The following is a 13,649-nucleotide window of genomic DNA, read 5'->3' as shown; positions in this document are numbered from 1 at the left end:
GGACTGTTCTGAGCACTAACTTTGTATGCTGCATTGTATGTTGTCTGAGTTACCAGATCTACCTTATACTCAGTCATTGCCTATATAAATTGTATTTCCTGTTACTTGAATACTGATGTTTTAAAACAAAACATATACACCTCCCATTATCACCATAAAATAATATTAAGAAATCAAGATGAATTTAATCAAATGAGGCTGGGGGGAAAACTGTAAGAGAAAAGGTAAGAAGTACTGAGAAAAAAGAGGTTTGTCTTTTGCCTCTTTGTTGTATAGCAGCAGTGGGTGTGATACAATATCTTAACCACCTACATTAAAAAGATGCCACCCAATCATTGTGTGTTCTGTGCAAAACTCATCCCCTCCCATTTTGGCTAGGAAGAGACTTAGAGACTGCCCTTTCTGGATCATACAGTCTGTAATATATAAAAGCTGTTAGTAGCTCCTGTAGCCAGCAGCTTCAAAACTAGCAGAGTTTTGTTCTTTGAGGGTTTGTAACAAGACACAGTCCTCATTATAAGAGTTCACACTACAGCATACGAAAGAGCTGTATAAATTGGGATCACAGTGTACTGTATTGATTTTTGGTATTACACAGAGGTAAGCCATTCAGCTCAATAAGTTTGCTTTGCATGCATTTTTATTACGGTTCATCACTTTTTGCTGGAGTGAGATTTGAATATTATTACTAAGCTGTCCTATTTTCATGCTTTTTATGTTCTTTGCCTGTTAGTTTGTATGTGAGGCATTATCAGAACCATGAGTGCAAGCAGTAAAAGACATGCCCTGGAATGTATTTTTCATCCCCAGTAAATAAAATTCTGTGAGATTCCTTGCAGTCTGCCCAGTTAGAACAAGGGGTATGGTGTGTAGTAAAAAACGGATGGTGTGTATTAGTACAGTCAGTGTGCAGAATGTGTATCTGTAATTATGGCAGTCCATATATGATGGCATTTTATTTGACCTTAGTTTTTAAACCTTCATATGAATGTTCACTTTCATACACTGTGTTATGAAGGAATAGTTCTAGATTGCTTTGTATCAGAGATTTAACAAGTTGGGGAGGGACTTTTGATCTTAGGGGGAAAAAAGTTTCCTTTTTTCTATCAAGCCATAAATTTGTGTATAGAATCACATCTTTTGACACCTTTTTTCCACAGATCTGCTCTCTGCTCTCCTGCCTTAAAGCTGAGCAACCCTGTGGCCTATCTTCCTCCCTTGGCCCTAAAATGACAGTAATCTCTGCAATCAGTTGTGCCTTCTTATTTTTCATTCTATGTGAAACAAGTGCAATAGCATTACCCAATTCCACTGACCTATTCCTCTCAAACAAAAATTTCACTGACATTGAAGCAGCTTTGGCAGCTCACTTGGACTCTGAAAAGATCCCCAAAGTCAGGAGGAAGCGATACATTTCACAGAATGACATGATTGCCATCCTTGATTATCATAATCAAGTCCGAGGCAAAGTCTTTCCACCTGCTTCAAACATGGAGTATATGGTAAGTGGTTTTTCGTTTACTTCTGAGAGGGGAATAACATTTCATTAGATCTGCTGGAAAATATAAGAGACTATAAATCAGTGATTTCATTTTCCAGAGCCAAGCCAACATTTTTTAGTTCAGTAAACAAATGATTTGTAACCACTGCATGGCTTTACTATAACATGTTTTTTTTTTAGCTGAAGTATTGTAATGAATAATAATAAGAGCTAAGAGCCAAATTGTGAACCCTTTACTCACCCTGGTGAACATTTACTCTCACAAGTAGTTCCAATAAAGTCAATGGGACTTGAGTCAATAGGGTTACTCATGTTAGTCACTGCTCATGAGGGTAAGTAAGGGGTATACAATCTGCTTTTAAATAATTAGCATCTAAACCAAGTGATTAAGATCCTAATTATTAATAGTTCAGTTACTGAATTACTAGGGAGAACACTAAGTCCTAACACTGGTGTATTTTTTAAAAAAATTCATCCCATGAACATTGCTAGTCTCTTCCACATATATTATTTGCAGAGATTGATTTGTCTGGTGATCATGGTTTTCATTTTGCATGCATATTTTATATTCATATAATGGTTTTATTTCTCTGACAGATACAGTACTTGTTTAAATTTTTTCTCTAAACATGTTGGATTTACTCAGAAATCAGTGTGCATGATATCCCTAGGTATTTTTTCCTTTTATTGGCTAAAGTTCTTCCTGGGAAATATCTTTTCCTACAGTATATTAACTGAACACACTAGTTATTTCCTCATTATGATTTCATGCTTTGTCATTGAAATGACTGGTCAGCCAGTGTATTTGTAATATGTGTTTCAACTTTCAATGCATGCATACTTTACTACTCTAATGTAAAAAATAGGCCAGTTAAGCAGAAGTCCTTTTACTTACTAAGTAAAGAATTCACATTGTTTTTAAAGGGCAGTCAAATTTTGTTTATGGAGTATAATATTCGCTTAAAGACACAGGAGCATCTCAGATGACAACAGCTGGTTAACAGATTTAAGAAACATGACACCACTAACATGACATGCAGAAAAGGGGATGATGGTAGTAAAAACAAACTCCTCCTCTTTAGTAGCTAATGATTAACAATTTGGACTTCTCTCTGTCACAGATGTTACCTAAATCTGGGTTTGATCATGCAACATGCTGAGTATCTCCCAAGGGCACCTCAGAGAACTGAGATTGTGCCAAACCTTGCAGCATCAGGCTTGTGTCTCTGATGGAGATTGAGTTTGACGTTTGGTTAAGTGGAAAGGTCAAAGGCAGAAAAAAATAAGAAGGTCAAAAGTCAAGCTCAATCAGCCTTTTAATTATTGAATTCTGTGACTGATGTGTTTCTATTGATTCTGTATAAATAAACATCACTGTGATGTCTGGGAGAAGGGCCGTCTAGCCTCACCCTCCCTTTGCCTTGTGTCTTTTGGAAATGTACTGTGCAATTGACTACAATGAAACCAGCTGAAATTCGCTTCAAAAGCAATGTCAGGAAAAAAAATCATATTCTCATGGGGGTTTTGTAAAAGAATCATTCACAAGACAAAAGTAAAGAAATTGTGAAGAGCAGGAAAGAGGAGGATGGCTCTATTCATTTAATTTATTTGGGTGAATTAACACTTTTCAGAAACTGCTAGGCCTTCATTGCATATTGCTGGGCATTCTGCTGGGCTTCACCCCGAAGTGGTGACCTTTAGAGCTGACAGGTCTGACAAAGAAGCAAGATCCTGCCATTGGCAATAGGGGTGAAATTCATGACAAGCTACATTTTACTCCTTTTCTTGCCCTCCTCACCTAGAATATCTTGCAACCAGCCATCCAGCAGTTGTATTTATGCTGCTTTCAGCATCAGCCAGTTCAGTAGCCACCAAGACAAAATCTAGGCCTCCTCTGAAGCACTGCTTCCTGTTTTAATTAGTCAGCAGGGGTCACAGTGGCAGCGATGTGTTCCATTGTTTCCTCTTTCAGAGTTCAGAGAACTTGGGCAAAAGGACTAGAGATCACAATTCAGTTAGATCTGCAAGTTGTAGCTCAAGACACTACCAATAATTCACCTAGCTGCCCACTCACCCAACAGCATTCTATTGGAGTCTTATGGAAAGGTTGGATTCCATTGTGAGGCCTCCATGTAATTTCTTCATGAAATTTCAGTATGTATAATTTCATCAGCAATGTGCTGTTGGGAACATCAGGTCTCTGTTACATTTATGAGGTTATGATATTCAATATCCATTCCTACATACAATATTTGGGACATATTGTCATTGCCAATAGACCAAATGTATCATGCTGAACATTCACAGAATTATGTCATCCTACCCTGAGGCCCCTGCAAAAGGGCACAGCTAGTTGTGAAACTGGTCTTCCTAAATCATTGTCTTAGTCACCTTAAGATAAGGGAAAAGCAGGTCAGATGCAGGAGAACTTTGAAATACCTGAGGATGCTGTTTCAGTGCATTGAGTAGACATCTTGGTGAGGCAAGCTGAAAGTGGATCATTTCATATAGTACATCAAAATAGGGATGGGCAAACTGATTTGGAAAAAAAAACCCCAAAAATATGTTGTTTCTCCTTGTTTTTTCCCCACTGTCCAAACAAATCACATTCTGCTCTTTCCCCCTGATTGCATCCTTTTTTTCCTCATAAAGGCCCTATATTCTTATTCCTTTCCACTTTCTCAGTCCCTTCTACTGATAAGGGTTTAGGATTTAACACAGGACCCCATACTCAATTCTCATACCCCATCAATTCTCTGCTCCTCCCCCCATGCATGCTTGTCTCCTTTAACATCTTCTGACCCCAAGTCTGTTCTGCCTCCCGTGCAATCTCTACATTTAGTAATACTTTGAATCCATTGGGCTTTATGTCATCTGCTGTGCTGAGACACCTGTTGTCTTAAATTCTTACATGTTACAGGGCTTCTCTTGGCTATACTCCTGATATGAGGAAAGGCCAAGAATGCACAAGATTTGTATACGGTAGCCAGCTAACTTATTGCCAGACCTCTTGAGATTCCATGACACATTTAGTTTGATAGCCAAATTGATAAGGACAATGGGATATATTTTTATTGTTGCCATGCATCAGTCTCAGACATATAAAAGTAAAACACATACATTCTGGTCCTAACATTTTTATTTGGATTTTGCACTGGCAAACATGAAAGGTTTGTGTTATCTGACATTATTATTTGAGACATGGTTTTCCTCTGATTATATGGGTTTTACACAAGTGTAACTCCATTGATTTCAAGTGAGTTACTCTTGTTTTACACCAGGGAAAGCAATAAAAGAATCAGACCTATTGTATTAAGCAATATCTGATGCAGAGTGTTAAAGAGAGAGATAAGGTGTGTGAGGTAATATTTTTTATTGGACCAACTTCTGTTGGTGAGAGAGACAAGGTTTCAAGCTCCACAGAGCTGATTTTCAGGTCTATATAGCTCAATAGCTTGTCTCTTTCATCAACAGAAGTTGGTGCAATAAAAGATATTTCCTCACCTACCTTGTCTCTCTCATATCCTGGGACCAACATGGCTACAGCAACACTGCAAACAGATGATTAAAATCAGTTAATCTATTTGGGCCCAGTTCTGATTCTACTGGTAAACATACATTCCTTTGCTTAGGAGAGACCTGTTTCACAACTTTTGCCTACTCAGGACTGTGTGCATTTGAACATGTGCTAACAATATCATACAGGGGAAATTCATAACTTTGCCTATAATGTTGCTACATACATTTCACCGTGATATTATTGACCCGCAAGTTATTAGTTTCCAACTGATATCTCACCCAGTGTGTATTTAGAAAGCATCTTCAGGTTCACCAAGAGCTGTATTGAGCTCCCAAATTCATTTCACAGAATGCCATAAGTATCCATTGAATGGTCATAACTTTCAAATACTATTAGTTGGATTAAAACTAGAGAGCTAAAGGTGAAAGTCTCTGTGTAAACATTCCTAGCCATCCAGTTACTCTTGAAGATGCTTTTGAAGTACACACTGGGTGGTGGATAGGTCAAGTAAATTGAAGCAATTTTGCTTACCATTCCAAGCACCTTAAAGAGGCTTATTTGACACCTGAAAACCTTTCATCATAAAACAACAAAGTGAGATTAGTTGGTTTGTCCTACAGCACTCTGGCACTGCTGATAAAATGCCTTGTTGTTTATATAGTTTGGCACATTAGCATTATGCAACTAGTACTGCTGCAGGTGTCAATGTACTAGTTTCTTTTCTTCTTTCATATATTTCAGAAGATGTTTTGTTTCTTGAGCTGTTTGCCTTTGCTCATGTGCATGATCCCATTGAAATCAACTATGCTTGTAAGGATTGTAGGATAAACTCCCTTAAGAGTCATATATAATGGGTTGGCCAGGATCTCTTAGTTCATACAGTCTGTCCCAACCCCTTGCAGAACTGTCATCTTCATTAAACACATATGGCAGTCTACTCTTGAACATGCATAGTGATGATGTCTCAGTAACATCTCTTAGCAAATAATTTGCCTTAGTATAACCTGTGAAATGTTTTTGGCTGAACATCATGAAATAAGAAAAAGAAATAGGGGCTACATTAGCATTAGAAATGATTTCCAAATGACTAACCTAAATATTTCCTTTGGAAGTTGAGATTATTACTCTTTATGTACTGTTTGTAACCATCTAATCAAATGTATCTCCCTGTTCCATTTCATATCATTACCTCTCAAGTATTTACAGAAAGTTGTCTTCTTTGCATCATTTCTCTAGGTTGTATGATACATATCAAATGTCTTTAATCTCTTTGCAGAGGTTATGTCCTACCATGTTTTTATTGATAATACATGTAAATTACAGTTACATCCACTTTAAGGCTCCTTTACCAGAGCAGTGAAAGGCAGCATTTGTGTAAATGAAAATTAGGCCCAATAATTTTAATTGGTGGATTGCTAACTACCTCAATAGTACCAACACAGGAATAACATACAGTGGACTTTGTTCAAGAAGTTATGTCTGTTGAATTGTCTCAGTCACATAGTTCTCAAAAATCTCAAAAATATAAATGGTAAAGCTTGAAATAAAGTAATGGACAGACAAGTCACAGATTCTGCCCTATGTTAAGGCTGCTTTCTGTCATGCCAGCAGAACAAATTGGCTCTAAATCTGGCGTATTCAGGACTAATGTACAAGGATCTGGTGTCTGGACAGGGGACATTGCAGTGTAAAGGGGCCTTAGTTGTGGCTTCCCTGTGCCCCAGTGGTCCACTTCTGCTGTATTGACCTCGGGGACCACTGGCAGCCAGCATAAGTCAGAGCAGCTTTTAGGATGCTCTCACTTACCTGAGGGAGTGAATCAGCATCCCACCAGACCAAGTAAAGCTCTTACTGTGTATGTCAAAAATAAAAGCCAGGAAGTGTTTCATAGTGAATGATTGGAGAACAGTTTGAAAGATTAACAGAAAAGACCTCCACTGGAAAACATCCCTTCTCTGCAAAATTTGAAGAACTTCTCAAACAATAAAATGGTAAGGAATGCCCTGTTTAAATTTGCTTTGGCATGAGAACTCCTTTCACTTGTTTTAGGCATAAATGTTTTGGAGTGTCTATGCTAAAGTGTGGATGAATATTTACATTATGTAAATGTAATATCAGCAGAAAGCCTTCTGGGAGTTTGAGTCAGAGGGGGAAAAGAAAAACCTAGTGAGGTTTCTGATAGAAAGGCAGTAACTCTGAGCCCTAGGAACTGAACATTCATTCATTATTAAATATAGCACCTCTTGAATTTCTTGGCTAAAAACAAAGACAGACATTTTTCACAAGACTCCCGATTCAAAGTACACAAAGTACTTAGCTTCATACATGAATGGAGAAGGTAGTGACTTCAAACCTCTACATTTTTGTCCTCTTTCTACCTCTGAGACAAAACTGAGAAAGAGAATGTGTTCTCCAGAATTGTGGAAATGTGCATGCCAAAGAGAGCAAGAGACAAAAACTGCTGAGACACCACCTGCTCTCTATTAGATGGTGCAGTCCAGTTATGCTTACTATAGTTCATACATCCTCTGCAGTTCTCCAATGTGGCCCAGAGCCAGCTTGACCCTGAGTGTGAAGGTGTGGCCCAGAGAACAGTGGTTCTCTATATCTTCATTCAATGCCTGTCAACTTGTATCAAGATGGAGCATCACATGTTGAGACTTATCACTCCTTGGACCATATTTCTATTCTGAAGAACAAAGCAGCTCCTATAGGGTCTTTTATGTATGTTACATCTCTCTTTCTGATAGAATTGTTTGGAAAATGGTAAGTATTTTCCATGAACATTTTCAAAGGAAATGGAAGAAGTTTTTTTCTCTGAAATGTTGTTTTTCAATGAAAAACCAAAAACAATAAGTTTTTGATATACCAAAACTAGAAAAGTTTCAGGTTTTTCATATAAAAGAGGATAATTTTGAGAGAAACAAAATTTCCTTTAACATTTTTGTTCTTGAATAAAAGACATTTCTCTTTGAAAATATTTCAGATGAAAGATTTCAAATGACTCTTCCTTCAGGCTCTTGGCAAATTATCAGTATGATCATCAGTTGGATAAAGTTAGATCCCCTTGGTACCTCTTCCTGAGTAAGATCGTGCCAAATAAAATGAGTCTTGGAGTAGGTTAGGAAAACACTGAATATTTTGAGGTTTGTAACTCTTTCACTTGACTTTTCCAAAAGATACACAAATAATAACATATGAAAGAAACTTATTACTATTACATTTGTCAGCCTACTGATTTTTTTTCTTTGCTTGTTACTGTTTTAAAGCCTAGTTCTAAAGATGAGAAGAAAAACAGAGAATTGAAAGAAAACTATTTGGCCATTAGTGATGGGCAAACCTGAAACAGTTAGGAGTATAGGTTTGGACTGAATAAGTACCCAAAAACGTAGATATTTATATAAAACTTTATCTATCCCTCTTGTTTCTGCAAATTGGCTTGAAGTCTCATGACAGCAGGCTTTTTGTTAGATTTCGAGGACATCTGATCCTGGTCATGCTGGAAATGAATACCATAGGAGCGGCCCTCTTGTAGGATTGCCAGTTTTGGTTGGACATATTTCTGGAGGTTTCATCACATGACATAATCTTTCATTAAAGATTAATCTTTAATTCCTGGAGACTCCAGGACAATCCTGGAGGGCTGGCAACCCTTCCTCCTTGTAGTATTTCAGCAATTCTGCTTACCAGAAGTTCAGAGCTGTGTTATATATTTTAAAATGTTAACCAACTGTCTTTGAAACTCAGAACAATTTCCCTTTGGGTTATTTTATGTGAACCTGTTTGCTCATATTTATTTGCAATAATATCCAAAATGGAACTACATCTTACAGGTGGCCTTGTGTGATAAATGAGCATTTTTTCTTTACAAAGTGGACTTTTAGAATTTCTACCTACATTTTCAAATGTATGCTGCATGTATTAAGGCAGAATTTAGACACACACTAGGTACTAATTAGTTACAGTATGCGTAGTAATATTTCTAACAGGTGGCAGTTGAGAGCAAAGAAAGTATTCTTATTCTTAGAGAGAGTCAGCCTTGAATCCAAATGATCTCACAGCCCAAATAAATATATAAAGCTTGCCAAATCTGTCTATATAAATTCCAATGAGCTCATATGTTTTCATCACACAGTATGTACTGAAAGAATGAGAGAGAAGAGAGGAGGCATTTTCAATCACCCTGCTAAAAAAGCATGCAAGCAGAAGGAATGCTGGTTGTTTTATTAAGCTTAGGGCCAAATACTGGGTGGGGGGGGGGGTCCTACATATCCACAGAATATCTGAAAACATTTTAAAAGTTGCGAGTCCACTGTACAGAGGGGCCAGCAGAGAATCTGTGCAGGGGAATTCTGCATCTCTCTTCACAATGTGGTAGGTCTCCATAGAAAGGGGTACTAGGTGCGTGCCAGCATGGCCAGTTGGGATCTGCACACTGAGTGAATCACCTTGGACAAAGCCCTGCACAATGGGACAGCAGCAGGACATGTTTGCTGTTCCTCCCCAGGATTACATTTGTAGCTGTGCTCTAGCTGTACAGACAACAACACATGACAAATATGTAGTCACATTGCTTCATGCACCGCAGGAAGGAGCTCAGATGCTACAGTGATGAGCATGGTATAAGAACCTATGTAAGAACAAAATAGACAGCCTAGCTGATAGGGGCCAAGGATTTCATTCCTCAGTCATCTCATTTCCCCCTCCCATTCCCCAATTATTTCTTTTTTGTCACAGAGAGAAGTCTTTTTGCAAAGGATTTTCTCCTTCCCTAGGCTTTACTTTTTATGAAGAAGTATTTCTGATCTGCACAGCCAGTTGAATAAATAAGCAAAAATGTTTGTCTTGTGAAAAATAAAACGGGCAATTTGATGTAAAAAATGTAATGGTTTGGATGGACCATCAGTAAAAGTACCTGCCGTTTTCTCTTTGGGCCATCGTGGTGGTTTGGTTTGGTTTGGTTTTTGTTTGTTAACTGAAAAGAAAAATCCATCAGCAGCCACAAATATAATGTAAATGAGGCCACAAATATAAAAGGAGTCTGCATGTTAGTAGCCAAGAGGATGTTGCTTATATTTGCATGACAATATGGCTATGTCAACACTTAAATCGCTATAGCAGCGTAGACATTCACTACAGCAACAGGAAGGGTTCTTCTGTTGCTGTAGTTAATCCATTTCCCCAAGAGTTGGTAAACTCTTGGAAGAATTCTTCCGTTGACCTAGCACTGTCTACACTGGGGGTTAGGTCAACTTTACAACATTGCTCAGGGGTGTGGGTTTTTCACAACCCTGAGCAACGTAGCTGGGTCAGCCTAATTTCTTAGGTTTCAGAGTAGCAGCCGTGTTAGTCTGTATTCGCAAAAAGAAAAGGAGTACTTGTGGCACCTTAGAGACTAACCAATTTATCTGAGCATAAGCTTTTGTGAGCTACAGCTCACTTCATCAGCTGTAGCTCACGAAAGCTTATGCTCAAATAAATCGGTTAGTCTCTAAGGTGCCACAAGTACTCCTTTTCTTTTTCCTAATTTCTTAGGGTACACATTTCTTAGGCCTCACAATTACTTATCTCCTCATTTTATTCACAATCTGATGCTGTAATTATGCATGTGCAATTAAGGTTTCAGGTATGTATACAACTACACATAAAAGACTCTCTACTCCAAAAGTTTACATCAAAGTGATTTATTTAAATTGGTCAAATTAAAATATATCTCTATTTGGGCAAGTTTATTATCTGTGCAAGGAAAGATTAAGATCTCATACCAACATGGGACCAGTATGAAAACAGAGGCGAGTGTGGCTAAACTCCATCTGTACTTGTCCCATAAACCTAAGATCTTCCCAGTATTCCAGAGTAGTTCAACGTTTCTCCTAAAATGATCAGTAGTTTAATACTAACGTAATTTAAAGCATTGTCATTACCTTTCAGAGTTAACATCCCATTAATATGAATTGGCCAGTTAAGGCACCTGTCTCTTAGCAGATTCAGGGAGACAACACTATACTTACTCATATTTATAAAATTTTATTTGTGATTATAAGGGCTAGAAACTTAAATATTTTAAATGAAAGCACAAATTATGCAGAAATATACGGGCGCATGACAGAAGTGCCAGTACTATCACTGAATACCTTGCCTGATTTGTCCCTTTCTACATGATGCCCTCTTACCTTTCCAGCACCTCCTGCTGCTCCAGACAACCTTCTACCCTTTGTAGAGTAGGAGAAAAGAAGAATGCTGTACCTCCTATTTTCTCTTTTTACACATCATAGTAAGAGAGGATTAAGATAAAAACATTGGCACTGGTCAAAAAATTTCCATCAAAACTTTTTTCCAACGGAAATATGCGTTTTCAACTAAATTAATTTTTTTAAAGTGACTGATTTCCTTGAAAAAAAAGGAAAATATTTTATTTATGGATCTTGAGTCTGACTTCTCACAAATTCAGAGGCTCATTTATATATTTGCTGGAATACTTGCTTGCATTCAATCGCCAAAATCAGGAATTCAATCACCAAAATATAACTCCTACGCAATAGACACAGTTAAAGAGCTGGCTTTAAAAACACCATTTCAACTATAAATAGGTATTAGTGGCTTAAGGAGCTATTCACAATCTCAAAAATAGAGATACTGCCTGAATCGATGCTATTTTACCTTCCCGTAAAAAAGCTCAAAGAAATTTTTCTACTGTAGTCCACTTTTGGAGTAAGCCACTAAAAAGAAGATCGTAACAACACTCCTAAGCATAAGAAATTTAGTAAACTGCTGACAGACCTTGCTGGTGAATTTGGAATAAAGCAGTAATTTCTTTCCAAGGGGAAAAAAAATCACAACACGTCTTGCAGAATTTAAAAGTCAGATCATAAATCTCAGTGATGATAGGGGCAATATGGGTGGTTAAAATTATGCATCTTCTTATCTTTCTTTCTCTGATAATGCATTAAGGAGATGAGGTAGAAAACTACCTCCTTAGTGAGCGATTGATTTATTGAGTGGCTATGGATTTTTCCTCTGGTACAAGATTATCCAGTGGTGGAATTTTGATAATTTTTCATAACAGGGAGGAAACGATTGTGTCAGTATAAATCAAGTCAAAGAAATATACTCTAGTATAACATTTAAAAGCAATATATGCACATACACACAGAGGTGTGGGATTGCCTGTTTATTTTCATCAAGTGGAGAGTGGTGTTCTCCATGCACCAGTCTGAGGTTCAAAGTTCTCTACTGGTTTTCCCTTTTGACTTGTGTTAGGCTATGAGACTTTGAGGCTGAATGCAGCTGCCTCCAGAACTGGTCAGTACCATTCTAAGCTGTCTAGAGAAGTTGATGGGGTGTCATGTGAAGAGCCCTATGCTTCTTCCAGTGCTATCCAGGGACTGAAAGAGGTCTGTATACCAACTCCAGCTCCTCCAGGGCTGTGACTGGGACTGAACCAATGCTCACACATGGGCACTTCTCTTGTAGACCCTTCAATCTGCACAGATTTTAAGCTTCCATTAAGTATACATAGAGTGTGTGTGTATTTCTAGCCCTTCTAGTTAAGAAAACCTTCAGGCTGTCACCTGATGCAGTGTGGTTCATGAGCTACCAGGAATTCCTCAAACAGACAAATTGAAACAACAGTTCTGAAAGGAATTGCTCCATATTGTTTAATGTGATGCGAACTCTGACATCTGACAGTAGCAGTTTAAACATCAGCATGGTTTGCATATTGTATTGCTGAGAGCATTTAAGCTGAAACATTTAGCTGTGCTTGTTAACGCTACATGACCCCACTTTTCCATGATGACTGAACATAATGAGGGAATACAATCACAGACTTCATTTTGCCCCCATTGAAGTCAATGGGTGCTGAATTAGACACTGCTTTGAAATGGGAGTAGATTAAGTGCACTCCCAAACTGTTAGTGTGCATCAGCAGGGTCCACACAGATAGTTAGTGCACGGGAGGTTAGCACAGGGTAGATTCACAGACCATCTTGCCGAAAAATAAATATTCACATAGACAAGCCCTAGACGAATGCTTAACTTTGAATCCAGTGATAAATGCATAATGTGTCGTTTCAAGATAGGTTACAGTGGGACGTTAGTCTGCTCTACACTGAAACCAGTAAGTACTCCTCCAAAAGAGCAAACCTAAAAAAAAGGTGACATGAATTCTATTATAACTGAGTATTCATACAGCAGGCACTCAATGAATGCAAGAGAAAACTGCTGAGGTGCGTGTACAGAGTGAGAATGGTATGTGCTCTCTGCAGGCCAGTAAAATCTGAGTCATTAAAGTCTGATATATCCCAATAGCATACTCAGAAAAATGGAGAGTGTTGATTTTACAATTTGTTTTGTTTTAGTCAGTATAATTTAACCATGACTTTGCACATTCATCGTCTACAGATGCCCTTAGCAAAGCTTGTATGTTCAAACTGTCATGAACAGCTCCTGCCAAGTGCAATAGTGTATTTAAGAATAAGCATATTAAATATTTTACTTCACTAATAAAACAGAAGTAATTTTGTTTTGAGACCATTTTAAAAGGTGCACTTTGCTCTTGGGAAATTACCAAGAAATAAATATATCTAGAAATTGAAACCTATGTATAGTATAAGTCAGCAGCTCTTT

The 13,649-nt window shown here is 37.8% G+C and overlaps 1 protein-coding gene across 1 annotated transcript in view; it reads left to right on the top strand.

Annotated features, from left to right (window-relative positions):
• The first annotated feature begins 432 nt into the window (after positions 1–432).
• PI15 (peptidase inhibitor 15) overlaps positions 433–13,649 on the top strand; it is a 30,827-nt gene continuing 17,610 nt past the window's right edge. The window contains exons 1-2 of the mRNA XM_048841007.2: positions 433–600; positions 1,161–1,502. Of these exons, the coding sequence (XP_048696964.1) occupies positions 1,230–1,502 (273 nt within the window). The 5' untranslated portion in view covers positions 433–600; positions 1,161–1,229. The remainder of the gene's footprint in view (positions 601–1,160; positions 1,503–13,649) is intronic.

Source organism: Caretta caretta, chromosome 2, assembly GCF_965140235.1.
Source record: "Caretta caretta isolate rCarCar2 chromosome 2, rCarCar1.hap1, whole genome shotgun sequence".
Taxonomy (NCBI): Eukaryota; Metazoa; Chordata; order Testudines; family Cheloniidae; genus Caretta; species Caretta caretta.
Note: the sequence above shows the minus strand (reverse complement) of the source record. Positions and strands in the feature narration are given on the sequence as shown.